At 43.7% G+C, this 16,795-nt stretch overlaps 1 protein-coding gene across 4 annotated transcripts in view; it reads right to left on the reverse strand.

Moving 5' to 3' along the window:
• Positions 1-16,795, reverse strand: part of PES1 (pescadillo ribosomal biogenesis factor 1) — a 297,019-nt gene that overhangs the window by 222,386 nt on the left and 57,838 nt on the right. For 2 of the 4 annotated variants that reach the window (XM_069619320.1, XM_069619321.1), the window contains exon 2: positions 11,995-12,074. The exons of the other annotated variants lie outside the window; for them this stretch is intronic. In XM_069619320.1, coding sequence (XP_069475421.1) covers positions 11,995-12,074 — 80 coding nt within the window. The remainder of the gene's footprint in view (positions 1-11,994; positions 12,075-16,795) is intronic. 4 annotated transcript variants of the gene reach the window in all.

Raw genomic sequence — 16,795 nt, forward strand, 5'->3', positions numbered from 1 at the left:
ATCGTAATGGAGGAAGATGCAGAGACTGGGAATAACACACAAGAAACAGATAGTGATCAACAGAAAAATATACAAGCGGGTGAATCACAAGAATGGCAAGAACAAGGGGAACAAACATCAAGAGGTAGAAGAAAAAGAAGGAATCGTCTCGCAAAGAGAGAAAGATCCAAATCTATACACCCTGAAGGAAAAAGAAAACAAAATAAAGGGCGGAAATATAACAAAACCGGAAATGAGATTGGAAAAATACACCATAAAATACAACCAAATGGGTACAATGAGGAACAAGAGTATTACGGGCGATTTTAAAACACCTCAAAACCACACAAAAAGAAATAAACCCGTCGCAGGAAAGGGAAACCAGAAGTGTAAAACTGCCACCCGTAAGAAGATCAAAGGGAAGGGAACAAATTGGATGATATAGCTTTGGTAACAAAAGCAAGCATCGGTCTGCAAACAGAGGAGGAGACAGAGCAAAAGGATAATCTAAAAAAAAATAATAAAGAGGCTGATAAGGATCCGAAAGGGCAGCCAAATACAGAAAAATTACTAGAAAAAAACAACTCAAATGATCAACTCCAAAAGGAGCCCACAGTAAAAACAGTAAAATGGGCCCCTATCTTTCTAAAAAAAAACCTCCAGCTCGAAGAAAATAAATCCAAAGGGAAAGCCATCGCTCTAAATCAACACGAGAGCAGGAAAATTGCCCCTATCTTCCTATCAAAGAAACAGGTGGCTATCAAGGACTCAAGCCTAACTCCCTCCAATTCAATTATCTTAGCAAACGGGGTGGAAAAAAATATATTTCAAACAAGCGAAATTAAAATTCAAAATGGAGAAGGGAAATTTGTAAGACTTGACATCCCTACAAAGCATGAGGAGATCGCTGCAGGCAACCAAACCCCCTCTATAATATCCAATGACCCAATCCAAAGCATACCAAGGGAAAACATTATTCAAAGGGTTTGGTTGAGGCTGCGATCAAACTTTGGGCACCATAAATCCTTGAATCGGGGAGTGATTTTAGGCATAATACACAAAATTAAAAATCTTCATTCCTTTAAATCTGAGGACATTGAGAGTGTGAAATTTCCAATGTCAAACGATCCATTTCTGGTAGAACTTATTCCGACGTGTGAAAAAATAAAAAACGCTATCCTACAAAACTCAATTGAAATGGAATCCTATGGTTTAGAGGTCTCATGCAACGAAAAAAAAACAACCCTCATGAGTGAACATCGCAATCCTGCATGCCCAAATAAAGGTGGATCATTCCAAAATGAGGCGATTGTTACAGAGAAGAGAAGCGCAGAAAAAGATACCAAGACAAAAGACAACACTCTTATGCTCCTTCCAGAAATACTGACAGAAGTATTACAGAAACTGGGATTGGGCACTCAGCGACTTTAGAAGGAAAAATATAAACATCTTTAGTTGGAACACAAGAGGCTCTAGCGTCATCAGAGGCAAAGAAACACGGATACATCTATTCAACCAGGGAGATGCAGTCCTGTTACAAGAAACCTGGCTGGTAAATCCTTTAAATATAGAAGGATATACAGTGAACTGCTTATCAGCTGCACAAAAACCATTAGGGGGTCCCTCAGGAGGCTTATTGATAGCACTGAAAAATCAAGTCTTTAAAAACGTAATAGAAATATGGAAAAATCCCCAAGGTATCCAGGCATGTAGAGCTGAAGTAAACTTACAAGAAACCACCAAAACCTGGATCTTTGTAAATATTTATTGGAACCCAGCGACATCAAAACTAAGTTGTTTTTTGGAAGATCTAGCATCACTTTTTGAAAAAACAACCTTAACAACCAGTAAAATTGTGGTAGCAGGAGACTTTAACTCAAACTGTTCATATCCACAGAAAGGAGGTTCAGATCGAAGGGCACATGGAAAAGGGAGCAGGGGAAAAAAATGGCGGGATTTCATGGAACAATGGGATCTTCACATGGTAGCTGGCACACAGGATGATGAACCGTATATAACATGGCGGAGAGGGAATTCATCCTCTGCATTGGATTTTATTTTTGTTTCAAAAACCTTGCAGGCTCTGCCCTCCACTTTAACAATAAAACAAGAAACTGGTAGTAATCACAGCAGATTGGAGCTGTCATTTGAAAACATTTTTATAACAGAAGCTGAAAGAGAATTACAGTTGTTAGAGGAAAAAAAAGGAAAACTCAGAGTCGTCAAATACAAAGATGGGGGAGAAAAACTAAATGGAAAACTTAAAAGGATCCCTGAACATATCTGGAAAATACAATGTAATCCAGACCGATTCACCAAATTTTTATGGTCAACTCTGCAGCCTAAATATTTAGCGGGAGAAATAAAACAGAAACATCTACATGCCTTTGACGAACCCACACAAAGGAGAAAAAGAGCATAGAAAAGCTCTGAGAGATATTCGAAAAGCAGGATACTCGTTTGAAGAAATGCAAATCGCGATAAAACATCAAAAAGTAAACTATAAATCATGGTCAATCTCACACAAAGCACTGCGGTTGCAGACAGATGGGGAGCATATACTCACTACCCTTAGAGAAAGCAACAGCAAAAACATCTGGGAAATAATGAACCAATTCGAAGGGGATCACAACCAATCACTATGTAATTTAGTGCCAGAAGATGGTTGGGTGAGATATTTGACAGAGATATATAAAAGTGACGACAATCGTGAATTTACAAGCAAGCCAAAACTCCGCTGGCAACTTGATTTCATTGAAGAGGACATATACGAAATCATAATTAATTCATCAACATCTAAAGCCTCGGGACTAAATGGCTTGACCTATCAGGCTTTGAAAAGCGAACCTATCCTGTGGTCAAAAATATTATTCGCTCTCTTTGATGAAATACTACAAAAACGGACTTTCCCAGCATCTTGGAAAACGGCCCTTATAATACCCTTCTTTAAACATGGGGATTGTCGTGCAGCAATGAACTATAGACCAATAGCATTGCTGGACATTGAAAGCAAAATTTTTATGAAGCTTCTACTAAATTACATCTCAAAATGGGTGGAAGACTTCAATATCCTATCACGCTTTCAAACAGGATTCCGTAAAGGCCATTCAACATCACTAAATGGCCTGATTTTAAGCATCTTAAGTGAACAAAAAAGAGGGGGAAGAAAAACATTGTACGGAGCCTGGATAGACTTGTCCAAAGCCTTCGACCAAGTAGAACGAGTCTTACTTTGGGAGAAACTCCGGAAATGGGGACTGCCAGAGCCACTATTGTCCATCTTAGTGGAATTACACAGAGAAACTAATCTGAGAGTAAGGCTCGATGCAATAGGACACCTTTCAAGACTGGTTGAAGTAAATAGGGGGGTCAGACAGGGGTGCTTGGGAGCGCCTCTGTTCTTCAACCTGTTCTTAGCAGATATGGGCCTTTTTCTGCAACCATCTGCTTTATTATGTCCAATATTAAACGGGAGAAAAATATGTTGGCTTGCGTACGCGGATGATATAGTCCTCCTCGACAGAACAGCAATTGGTTTACAACATTTACTGGACAAACTGAATGAGTATGTGGGAGTAAATAAACTGACAGTAAATCCGGCTAAATCAAATATCCTGATTTTCAAACATCCGCTACTAAAAACAAAACACAAACTGGAATATGGGAGGAGAACGAATAAGAACGGTAGAAACTATAAAATACTTAGGATATAACATTTACGCCCATCCAGCAATACACAAAGCAGAAAGTGAAATCATGGCTAAAGTAACACAATTCACATCACAAATGATCAAATTAAACTATAAACTCTGCAAATTCTCTATTCTCCCATTGGTAAAATTCTACCTTGCCAAAGTGGTCCCAGTCATCCTGTATGGTTTAGAAGCCAGACCCGATCTTTGGCTCTTAAACTGGGACAAATTTGAAAGCCGCCTATGGAAAAAAGCTCTGGGTCTCCCAAACTGTGCCTCTTCACAAAGCTTGAGATTTGAACTTGGTCTAAAATCGCTGAACTGTATGGCAGACTGGAAGCTGATTACATTGTCTCGAGAAATAGCAACAAGCAAGGACTCGACACTGTACGGAGACCTCAGACATGAAACAGTGCAAAAAAAAATCAACTATCCTCACCTTGCTAGAGGCGAGAACACTGGAGAGATTGAAGATTTTAGACATAAACAAAGAGACCTTAATCCTAAACCCACTCAAAGTGAAAAGAAAACTAGAACAATGGGATTGGATCGAAACAGTAGAGAGAGTAAGAGACAAACCAACCCAAAATCCATTCTTGAAGGGAGAAAAGAAGCTTGGGTGTCTCTCCAGCTGTCTACTAAAATCCCCAAACAGGAAACTGCGCTCAGACTTTCTCAGAATGAGACTGAACCTTGTCCAGTGCGGGGCTGTTCTGGAAAAGCGCAACCAAGGGGATGTAGCAAAAAAACTATGTTCAATTTGCATCAACCCTGCCAAACAAACATTAAGGCATGTTCTAATGGAATGTGAAGGCACATGGCCTCAACGATTAAGACTTTTCAGAGACTTTGTGTGGAGAGAGGAAGATATAATTTCAGACCTCTTTTGGGATAGAATTATCTCAGGAAGCAATGCAGTTTTGACATTTGCAGCAATCCAGGTGCTAGCAGAAATTGGACTGATCATCTAATAAAATAAAGGACAAAAGTCTTCAAAACATTGATACAGCAGAAAAATAGAAAATTGGCAGGGTTGGGGGAAGGTAATGAAATTTAACGTAATTTTTAGGTGTTTTATACTAACAATTTTGTATTATTTTTGTAAAGGCCTAAGCCAAAACGATTGATATGTTGGGCTGAGTGTGGCTTGAGCCAACCCTTCTTGGCCAAGGCAACAACGTCCTTGTGCATCGGATACCAGTTTTGGTAGGGGGCGTGATAGGGGGAGGACTTCTTCTAAGACCCCTTCCTCAGGCTGCTCAACCTCAGGTTGATGAAGGCCCAGATATTCTGCCAAACCTGCAAGCCGGTCATGGAAGGCCTTTGCTGACGACAGCGTGTCAGGGTCCTCCTCCTAGTCTGTGTCCACCCGGGTGTCAGGCTGGTCCGGAGTGGGTTTTGGGGGCTGCGCTGGGGCCTGTGGCGTCAGAGCCATGGGAGCAATGACTATGGGCGCAGTTGGAGTGACCGGAGGGAGCAAGTCCCTGACTGCATCCAGTAGGATGGCCCAAGTCTGGGGGGTTCACATCAGCACCAGGAACCTTTCAAAGAACCTGTCTTCGGAGGCTGAAGAGGTGGCAGGTGATATTGACAGAGTGGCTGGAAGCTGCTCGGGCCAGAGCACACTTTTTTGCAGGGGGAACCTGCCCCGTGCTGCTGATGGATAAACTGTAGGCCACGTACTTGGTTGACACGAGTCCCATCTTGAAACTCGTTCACACACCTGCTCTGTTCCTAGGAGCAGCATTGGACAAGCGGCCATGTTGGTGTGGCAGCCATTTTGTTGAGTTATGTGCCCGGACTACTCCAACACTCTGTGGAGCATGAGGTCTACCCTGCATCTCAGGCCTAGGCCTGGAAGGTGTATTGCCCTCGGCAGTGTCGCTGGTAGTTCTGCATGCAGGCACCCCCTCGGACATAGAGCCAGTACTAGGGCGATGCCCATCAGGTGTACACTTGGTAGAAGAACCTTGCGGTCCCTCAGCACCGATTCCCGGAAGGATCTGATAAACCCCCCCCACCCCGCAAGCCGTAAGGCCGGTAGCTGGACAAGCCTTGGTGCGTGAGCTGGTACTAGAACCCGAAAGGTTCCTGCGGTTCGGGCATTTCCTGGGGCAAGAGTCACCCTTACAGGGAGCAATGGAAAATAGCAGCCCTCCCTTGGGCCTCGATCTGTTTGATGGAGTTCCTCAAGTACTCTGGAAGTGACCTTTCGAAGAGCTCCCTCCACCTAGCAAGCCTGTTCTTCACTGCGCGTGGAGTCAGTGCGTCGCAAGCTGCAGAACCTTCCCAGCCGTGGTCAGGGCCAAGGCAGGAGAGGCAAAGAGCGTGGGGGTCAGACGCAGGGAAGAGCCCCTTGCATGCTGGACAACTGCTTAAGTCGACATGCGCCAGGGAGGAACGCGGCACCGGAGGACCGAGTACCTGAATGACAAAAAGACGACAAAAAGATCTGAGGAAGAGTGCATTGTATTACATGGCCGAAGCTAAACCCATGAGCGCTGGTGAAATCTGCCTTGCGTGCACCCAGGGCTGTGCTTCTAAATTTAAAGGGGAAGAAGGTTTGTTCTGGTGAAAAAGGTTCCGTTTGCCATCCTTAGGAAGGGATGCCCATGCAGTATGGAGGAAAGGGGACGGGAAGCAAGGACATGACATACCGGGTGGCAAACCCATGGTATTATAATGTTGATGTGTAGACATAAAGGGAATCCGCAGACATAGGCAACACATTACCAAGTCATAATCAGGCCACTCAAATATACCACAAACGGAATGCGAAAACAGCTCAACGATGAAAAGCCTAAATTACTGCAAAGTACCATTGGGAATATGGGGGGTGGGGGGTAGGTGGGCCGGGGGGGGGGGGTGCGTGTGTGTGTGTGTGTGTGTCTGGGCGGGCACGTGTGCGCGTGTGTGTCTAGCCAGACATGGGGTGCGGGGGGGGGGGGTGTCTGTCTAGGCGGGCGTGGGGGTGTGCGTGTTCCCACTACATTTTGGTCTTCTCAAGCCCCCACCAGAGAACCTGGAGAAAATCACCAACACATTGACCTTTATAAATAACCAGCATGCAGCGCAAAGATCAGTAACAAAATAGCAAACCTCTACTACCAATGATACACAGCTGCAAAGAACATGCATGGTCCTTGACAGCAAGCAAGCATTGGAGTTTGTACTTTCTTAGAGTTTCCCTTCACTATCTAGATGGCAATAACACAGAGCATGCAAAATAACAAGAAAACCAAAAAATAACGAGTGGAAATGCAAACACTTCCCTGACCAAGTACAAATCTGCACAGTTTGCAGGCATGGCCTGTAGCCACATGGCAATGTGAATCCCTCGATCTCTGTGCCAAGCACCAGATATCCTATATAAAATCGTAACAATATTCTTCTGTAGCAGAAAGGAGTGGAATCACTGGAGAGGCCCCTACAATCCTCGAAACGCTGGTGAGAGCCATAACAAAAGCCACGCAAAGCGATCAGAGACGTGGCGAGGGACCATCCTCTCAGTCCCAATCTTTAGCCAGACATCGAGGAATAGTACTGCAGGTGCCAAACCGGCTCCCCTATGAGGCACCAGGTCTTGCAGCCCGATTGGGGGGAGAGCAACTGCAGGCAAACTTGCAACACGGAGATGGACGCGAGGCAGGGCTAAACAGCTAATGAGGTGGGCGCAGTAAGGGACCCACTCAGAAAACTGCTTCTGAGCTTGCCGGACAACAGATTGAGCAGCCAGCTGTGCCGGTGGACACTCCTCTGCAATGTGTGGCTTGCAGCTCTCTGCAGACTTGTGGATGGCTGCGTTGCGGTTCAGAATATGCAAGCAAAACGCAGCATGTGATGCCCTGTGCCCCTGATACTTTCGGCTAACAGCCCTCTCGTCCATCTTGCTGAGATTTAATCAACAGTGATTTTTGGATACTAAGACTTGAGCCTCATTACTCATCTTCTCGGGTTGAGTATGTAGTCGTGGGTTAGGATTCTTCTTGGTCTGTGTGGTCAATTTATAAGTTCGGCTCACTTAACAAGCCATCATTTTGAGACAGTATGCACTTAAAATTTCAGTGTTAAGAACTGAACATGGGGCGTTTTTATTCACCAAGCCAGTACAAATATCAGTTATGTGACCAAACCTATGCATTCTTCAAAGCAAATTAATGTGCCACACAGAAAAGTTTTAAACAATTTCCATGTCCCTTTATTTGACACCCCACCACTATATTACTTTTTAGTTGGATATGGCTCATCCCTGGGAATGTTAACTAATTGTCTGGCTTAAGTATTCTAGTGGCTGCTTTGGGACATTGACTAAACGCATCTGCTCAGCATCAAAGGTCTTGAATTGTCTAAACAAACCAGCCACTGCCTAGCGCACACCAGAAGGCAACTCAATGTCACTTGGCACCTTGATTAGGAAAGCAGGGTTCATTGTGTGTCACCATGCAGACAGTAGTCCAAGGCAAATCAATACAGTGTTGTGTGCAGCAATGATTTGTGCGCTGAAAAAGTCAACTGTCGGATAATGGCGTCTATGTGGGGGCTCACTTATGTAAACGCACATACTTTTATTTGTCTGATATGCCCAATGGCCATACAAGAGCACACTGGAATGTTTTGTATATGTGACTGACGAGCATGCCATACTGTGCCCACACTTAAACACATAAAGCAATCAAAGAGGTTGCCTCAAATTGGAAATCCACTGGGCCAAACGCCCTTTTCAAACTGCCACACCATGATTTTCACAAGCTGCAGATCAGCACAAAGATGCCAATGCCAGCTCTCTTAGATAAAGCATGGGCCTGTTCTTTTTGCCAAAATAACCCCCCAAAGCATGCATAAAAGAGGAGGTAGTGGCTGAGGAACTGCAGACCCTTAACCATGCATTACAAGACGGTTTTGTTGAAAATGCTTCATCACCTTATTACTGTTCAGGCTAAAGTTTAAAAGGGGCACAATCATTTTTGTGTAGCCTTTCTGTGCATTGTTTATTGGGTCCCTCTGGTGCGGTATCCTGCCCTGTCTGTAGACAGAAATCTACAAACATGTTTCTGTATTGGGGTTGGGCATGCCCACACTGAGACCCAGCCCTTCCCCCTCTAAAATTCTTCAGAAACAAGAAGCAAAAGAGCCCTTGTGCCCCATTTGAGGGGCTGATGTTGAAGCCATTTTATACTTGGATCCAAAAACTTAAGCTGTCCAAATGAGCATGCATGGTTCATGGTTACAAACTTAATGGAAACTAAAGACCTATCACAATATTCCTTTTCCTGCTGAAGATTCTGGATAAGGCAGCCTACCTTCAGATCCACAAATACGGAGACTCATCACCTACTAGGTCTCCGACAGTCAGGCTTCCGACCTAACCACGGAACAGAAATTGCATTATTTGACCTTAAAAAAATCAGATTGATGACCTCAGAGATTTAGGCAAACCCCTCCTTCCTGGACTTATCCGCAGCCTTGGACTTGGTTGACTAAGACATTCTATGCCACCACCTTTCCACAGCTGCCAACTTTCCACCAAATGCCAGTGCCTGGATCTCCTCCTTCAACAAGGAAAGAGCAATGAAGCTCTTCTCGGACCAAGCTAGTGCACGGTCCGAACTAATCAAATGTGCAGTTCCACAAGGATCTTGCATCTCGCCCACTCATGTTCATGAGGTCGCTATTTAATTATCTGGACTCAGGCAGCACATCCACTAATTATGCTGATGATACACAGGTCCTCATACCCCTTTCGGGAGATTATGAGGCTGACCAGAAATCCCTTTACACTATGCCACAATCGAAACCTCGATGGCCGAAAACTGGTTGTGTCAAAACAGTGAAAAAAACAGAACTTCTACTCATCGGCTTGCCAGAAACACTCAAGAAACTGCGTGCAAAATACGACTCCTTCCTGATTGACAACACTGCTATCCTTGTATCGCAGGCAGTCAAAACGCTGGGAGTGTACTTGGACTAACCTCACCATGGCCAGGCAGGTTAATGCTTTCTCTTCTGCATCGGCCTATCACTCGAAACTAATCACGGCAGCCAGACCATTCCTGACGCAACAAAACTGCCTCACCATCTCCAGAGCAATTATCGGGTCCCAACTTGACTATTGTAATGCACTGCTGCTAGGTACCTCTGCTAGAAACATTAGGAAACCCCAGACGATACAAAACCATGCCCGTAGAGCAGCCACTGGCATCTCAAGAAAAGACCACATTTGGGCCACGAGAAAATCTGTTCACTAGCTCCCCATCAAGGAGCAAATCATTGTCAAGACTGGCACTAACCCACAAATGTCTCCATGACTCAGCACGCCGCTATCTCTCTCAGAGATTCACCCTACCTCACACCAATAGCCCCACAAGAACAGCCTACACTAACCGTTAAGCCATCCCCAAAAGCGCCAGGGCTCGGGTGGGGTTGGGGGGGTGGGTGGGAGAGAGAAATCAAGTTTCCCCAGTCATCGCGGCCACCAACTGGAACCTGCTACCCCCTCCACTCAGGAGCATTGAGTCACATACAGCTTTAAGTAAAGCAATTAAAACACTGTTTGTGTACAATCACTGCCAATCACCCAGTCGTCTTATATGTACCATATGTGTATAAATGTATAACTGTACTCCTCAAGACACATGCCCTCTCCGTAACCAAGCTTTTCCTACTATTCACGCAACTAAGACATTCTTTATATGTATCCTTTGATTAGGACTGTATTCCTTATGACACTTGCTCCATGTAACCTATGCAATGCCTTCTGTTCACGTAACTAAGACATCTTCTTGAAACAGCGACTCGATGCCTCTGGTCTGTAGGTGCTTTACAAATACAAAAATAAATAATGTGAGGGTGAGTATTGTGAACCGTGATGTGAGCACCAGGCCAATCATCAGTTATGCATTTAGAGATGCACACATACAATCCTTTTATCACAGACTTGTTTATCAAATGCAGAGATCTCTAATCACCGTTATAGTCCTGAAATGCTCTGCGATTTAATGCAAAGCATACTGGAATACTCATTGGTGCCATTGTCCCCTTTCCCACTCAGAGGTATTTTGAAAGAGTACAATAAGAGTGTACCAGACTGTCCATCTTGGAATGATAACCTATCAGAAAATAATTCATATGGTTAGTCTAGTATTGCCCCTTGAGAAATACAAGTGAGGTGGTACGAACAGAACACCTGCAACACAGAGCCAGATCAGTGGGCCCTTAGACCCCGGTAGGCTGTTCACACCGCAGTGTGCCAGTACAGTCAGTTTGAAACTGCATTCAGGCAAGGCCTTCCCTATGAGCAGGTAACAGAAAAACCATGTACTTTGGCAGCAACAGCTGTGTTTTCACATTAGCATTCTTCTGTAAAGTACTTGAATTACAATGTAATGAAACCACCTTCATTATATAGCAATTATTTATTCATACTGAGGCAGGGTTTTGTCGCACAACAGGTGTAGTTTGGGAGTGACATGTGCCAGTCGGTGGGGTGTATTCTGATGTTTCGCCCTAGCCGCCAGGTTGGCTAGAAATTGCCCTGGAGCAAGGGCTGATTCAAACACCTTCTCACCCCTAGCCCTCCCCTCTCCCCCCACCCCCCATTAGGCACCAGAGTCACGAGAGACAGCCCCAACGTGACACCACAACAGAGAAGCAGGATCATCGTGAAGACCCCCTAGAACTCCAAGAAAGGTCGGCGAGTGAGATACTGAGCCACGAGGGCCGACCTGGAGAACACTACAGGCAACCACTCGTACAGCCGCCATCTTCGGCTGAAAGCAGAGGACGAGTGGCAAGGACACCAGGCTGGCTCCTTGGAAGGCGCTGGGACATGCAGTGTCATCAGATGCAAAGCTCTACTCTCCAAAAAATTGGGAAGGGAACAGGACTGCCAACAGCACCTTCTAGACCCCTTAACCCCCTGGAGGACTGCAGCTGACACTGCTGCAGCATTGCAGAGCAATGGAAACACAGAGGCCACAGAGATATACTAATCTTTACATGCCAAATAGTACAATACTTGACAAACCATGCTATACAAAGGTCATTCAGAAGGTGAATCTGTCACTGGGTGTGTGGCATTAGGCATAGAGGGCATTTTAATTGAAAGAAAAGGTTTAGCCCTTGGAAGAACATGGTGCGCTATGCAAGAGAAAAACATTTTATCTGAAGGGCTTGGTATCAGCGGGACAATCGTAGATTAAGTATGGCCAGCTGTGATCGCGTATTGGATCACAACTAAATTGTAAACCTTCATAAGATCTTAAGGCTCGAAGAGCACGCTGTATCTTGCTGTTCTCGTCTAATGGCAAAGCACACACTTGCATACCTGAAATCGGGTAAACTCAGTTGCAGCTTCTTGCGGGCTTTGTTCCTTGTTATGTAGTTAGTGGCAGAGCCCCTTTCATACTGAAAACAAACAGAAACTGTTACTGAAACACAAAAACAAAGGGGCAATTCTAGGAAAGGCCAAATCCGCCAACATGAGCATGGGTTTGCTGTACAGTTTCCCATGGTAAAAGAAAGCATCTTTCTCACCCTATGACAAACAATAAAGCTATGGGTTCGAAAATCATGTGCTAGAAATGTGTAGTAGCCTAAGTTTATTCAGAAAAATATTCCATGAAACTTAGACAATAAAATGCACTCCGATATAAGATCGGAAACACCAGACATCATTTGGTATAAAACAGAAAAAATTAAAAACAAAGCAGTAAATGCAGGAATAATCATACAATTCATTTTACCAAAGGAAGATTCTTATAAAGCCCATCAGTATCCAAGCATGAACAGGTGTCTCGGCTCTTAGCAAACAGTATAAAGATTGTTTACACTGCCTACATTCCATAGATTTCAGTTTTGCTATCAAGTGTTGATGAGGTTGAATTAAACGTGCTTTAGTGATAAGAGCACGCTCATTTATTGTCTTAGGCCAAGACAAATTGCCAAGTAGCCGACTATCGAGCAATGTTATGTGCATCCAATTTGCCGGTTTCATGATTTCAAGCAGTTCTCTTTCCATGGTGGGCCTTAACTGCAAACCAGTTATAAATGTACTTATCACCAAACTAATAACTCCTTTGGAATTATGGAAATAGGAAGCAAAATTGCCAACCTGTAGACTGCTTTATAAAGGCACACCCTGTATTTATTTTTAAGGCATTTCTCTTGCTAACCATAAGGGGTCATATGAAATTTTTAGGAGGGTGCTAAATCGTGTGGTCTTACTGATAGAGGAGTGTCGAATGTTTGATGGGGAGGTTCTTTCAAACAAATATGTTTGACATGGTTAAAAAAAAACACGTTAAAACAAAAAAACATTTACAATAGTTGAGAAGAAAGCAGGCAAAAAAAACAAAGTTACTTCATTTCACTTTCAGATAATACATCAAGTCCCCCTTAAAAAAACAGAGCACTAATTAACAAAACCTTCTCTGCCCACTTGAGCATGGACCAAAACACATTTTTTGAACAATTCATACCAAAGCAATCACCACATTTGCTGAAGATCCTTTGTCTTATAAACATCAAACCAGGACAATCCATAACCCAGTGCCATATAGTTTTCAGCAAGTCCTTAGAGCTGCAGAAGGGACACTAAAATAGTGTGGAGGTATTGGTTGAGTTCCAGTGCATAGTACTTTCCCTTGTACGCAATTGGTTATTAATAATTAATAATAATAATAATTTAGCATTTATATAGCGCTACAAACCCTCAGGCATCCGAGCGCTGCATATTATTACCCACGGTGTGCAGTGCTCATTCATCGACCTCGGAAGGATGAAAGGCTGAGTTTGGCCCTGCCGGGATTCGAACCTGCGTCAGCAGGCTCTGCACAGATGTCAAAGCGAGCGTTCTACTCGCTGTGCTATCTCAAGTATACATACACTGTGCAATATACTACAAGAGAAACTGACCCGGAAAGTTGAAAGTTCGTCTCTTATGTGGCAATTTCGCATATTCTTGATAAATCGAATAGGTAGGTAGTGCATCAAGAGTTGTCATCCAATCATATCTGAAGAACTTCAGTTTTACCTTACCCCACACAATCTAAGATCCGCTTCAGATGAGGCCATACATATCAATAGATCGTGCATCTTTTGTTTAAAACATACAAGTGAATGTACAGATGAGTCATTCATCATTTGATGAAGGTCAGTGTAAAGGGAGTTATCTGGAGGCTGCAGCATGTTGGTATAATTCAGCAGTTCTCTCTACATATAATGAGCTTTCAGGGAGACCAAACCCAATTCATGTCGCAGAATAGAATTGGGCATGGAGGTTGTCGGGCCCAATACCTTTTTCCAGAGCCAACCCTGTAGAACATTCAGATATTTCCCCCAAATCCACCAGGGAAAGGTCTGAACCATACAATACCACTGGTTCCACTTTCCCCAAGATAATATTTTATAGCTGGTGAAAATGTAACTGGTTTAGACACTAAAAACTTCATCTGAGGAATGAATGGCAACTTTTATTTTTTTAGACAGTCCCTCCACATAACCGGAGGCAGAATTCCGAAGATTATAACCTAAATACCTTAATGCAGGTACCCATTTGACTGTCTCCTTGCCAATTGTTCAGCAGATCGTTTTAGGTTCAACAGTGTTGGCAAATAGGAGAACCTTCGATTTGGACCCGTTCGCCAATAGATTGCTTCTAGCATAATGATTAAACAAAATTCAGCTTACGCTGTAAACCCAAGGGGGTCCTATCAACGAACATGAAGTTGTCTGGAAACGTGAGGCAATGTATCCTTGTTATTTACCTTCCATAGCGCCTCAAGGTCACTCATGTATATATGTTTAAAAAGAGAAAGCTAGGAAGCATCCCTGTGAGTCCAAAGTGAGATGGAATAGACTTAGTCATAGAACCTTCCCGAGTAACTGATCTTAAGCGAGGAATTCGAATGCAATAAGGCAATTAGTTGTACCAATTTTCGGGGGATATTAAAAGGAGAGCATCTTTGCCCATAGGATGGAATGCACTACATGATCAATGGCACAGGTCCCCCGCCCCCGTCGTCTGAAGTAAATGTGCCAAGATAGTTGCATTATGAGGGGTTCCCATACTTTGCCGAAAACCAACCTGAACACGAGACAAGATGTCAAATTGTTTCATTACCTGGTTAAGGTCTCTTAGGATGAGGATTTCAAAAACCTTGCTAATGGCATCGATCAGCGCAAAGGCTCGATAATTAGATTGTGATCGCAATATACGAAAAAGGGGCCAAAGATAATCAATCGACTGGGTCCATGCAGGTGGAATCCTGTGCATCATAAAAACGTAATCAAAGCAAGGTTTTAATAGCTATGGCCCACAGGATAGAGGCCTGCTTCAGGACAAAAGGTGGAAGACCATCTGGGCCAGGAGCCCTAGACAGTTTCAGTTTGACAATGGCCCTTAGCAGATCCTCCTCTAACCAAGTACATAGGCCAGGCTCAAGCTGCCCCTCCCTAAGGTCATCTCGCCCACAGAACTCATTGGGTAGATGGAATTTTAAATTAATAAAATTCAACCACTCTGGCTCTGAGATTGCACAGTCCATGTGAACTTAAGCCCCACCAATCCCTTGATTTACACAAGCCCAAAAGTTCCACAAATTCTTCTCCAAAAGAAGTTTCAAGATGGTGCGAGTATCCTTCATGTGGACCTCATACTTTATTGCTTTTAAGAAATTTGTGACGTTGGCAGATTCTTCTTTTATTTATCAGATACCCATTGGGCAGTAGCCCCCTCATTTTTAGATGTTTAATACTAGTGTGTTTTTCTTTAAGGGGCTGGCAATTCTTTAATCAGGCGGATGTGTGCACATTGTTTTTAGACACTCGTCCTTCCAAGTCAGTTGTTTTATACATGCCATCACAATCCGATACAAGTCTGCCAATGTTCACTGGGTGGACCCCTCCCCTCTCTTCCCACTAACTTCAGCCACTGCCGCTCGCAAAAGCAGAGTACATTTTTGGAACTGTTTTTCATTCCATCTTACCGAAAGACCTCTTCTATCTTGGCACAGACACGCCTTGGACGGTTTCAATTCATGTGCGGAGTGAAAGAAGATGTAAGCAAAGTATATCAAATGGTCCCCTAAAAGAGGATCAAGTATATTAAGTGGCCTACTACTTAAAGTTAGTTGTCGTGACACAAAAGAAATGATCAATCCAAGAGGAAGTCATTCCCCTTGTGGCATGTGAATGGATAAGGAGCATCCCAATGCCAAGCCTCTACTTGAGTAACTTCTCAATCGACCATAAAGGAATCCCATGCAGCCCCCTAATGAAACTAGTCTGGAGGTATGGGGGATGGCTCCAGATAAATTTAGTCTGCGCCGCTCTGCACATTAGAATTTAAATTGCCACCTACAATCATGGCATGTTCACGTCCCCCTGCTAGCCAGATGTCAAATATTTGAGACAGGACCAGTTGAAAGCTAAGATTTTGCCTGGCAGGGTTCCAATAAACAAACCAATAATAGTTGTGATCTTGTAAAATTGTCAAGAAGAGATACTGTAATGGCCCCCTCGGAAGAGTGAAACAGCTCCGCTTGCGGGTTCAAAGCACCATCTATGGCTAGTCGATTCGAGTTGCTGGCGAGGTCAAAAGTACTATACTTCCTGAGATCAAAATGCACAATTTTCATTGTTTCCTGCAAGAAATAAATGTTCACCCTTCTCATCAAATCTAGGATATCGAACATCTTTATAAGATTATTGAATAAACAAGCATTCCATCACAGAATCTTAATAGATGGAAGCTTAGGGTTGGTCAAGCCATGCCTTAGCCCAGAAAAATACTTAAGCTCAGCTTCTATTCAGGACCAATCCTGGGCCTCTCTGAAAATGCAGGAAAGCGGGGCAATAGCAACAGAAGAGGAAGCAGAATCTAAATTCTTATTTTTAATAGATGGCTCATCCCCCAATTTTTCCTGCACCAGGGAAGACACCAAAAGTCTTTGATTCCCCCACAGATATCAGCACATGAAGTATAAAGCCCAGCTTTCATTAATTGGGGCGCTACTCCCATACCATATTCGAGATAATTGTTGAGTGGAAATATGAAACCATTCTATTGTTGGGAATAATTGAAAGAGATAAAGTACATCTTCCAACTGGAGCCACCTCAACGTCGG

This window comes from Ambystoma mexicanum, chromosome 10 (genome assembly GCF_040938575.1).
Source record: "Ambystoma mexicanum isolate Mex_15411 chromosome 10, UKY_AmexF1_1, whole genome shotgun sequence".
Taxonomy (NCBI): domain Eukaryota; kingdom Metazoa; phylum Chordata; class Amphibia; order Caudata; family Ambystomatidae; genus Ambystoma; species Ambystoma mexicanum.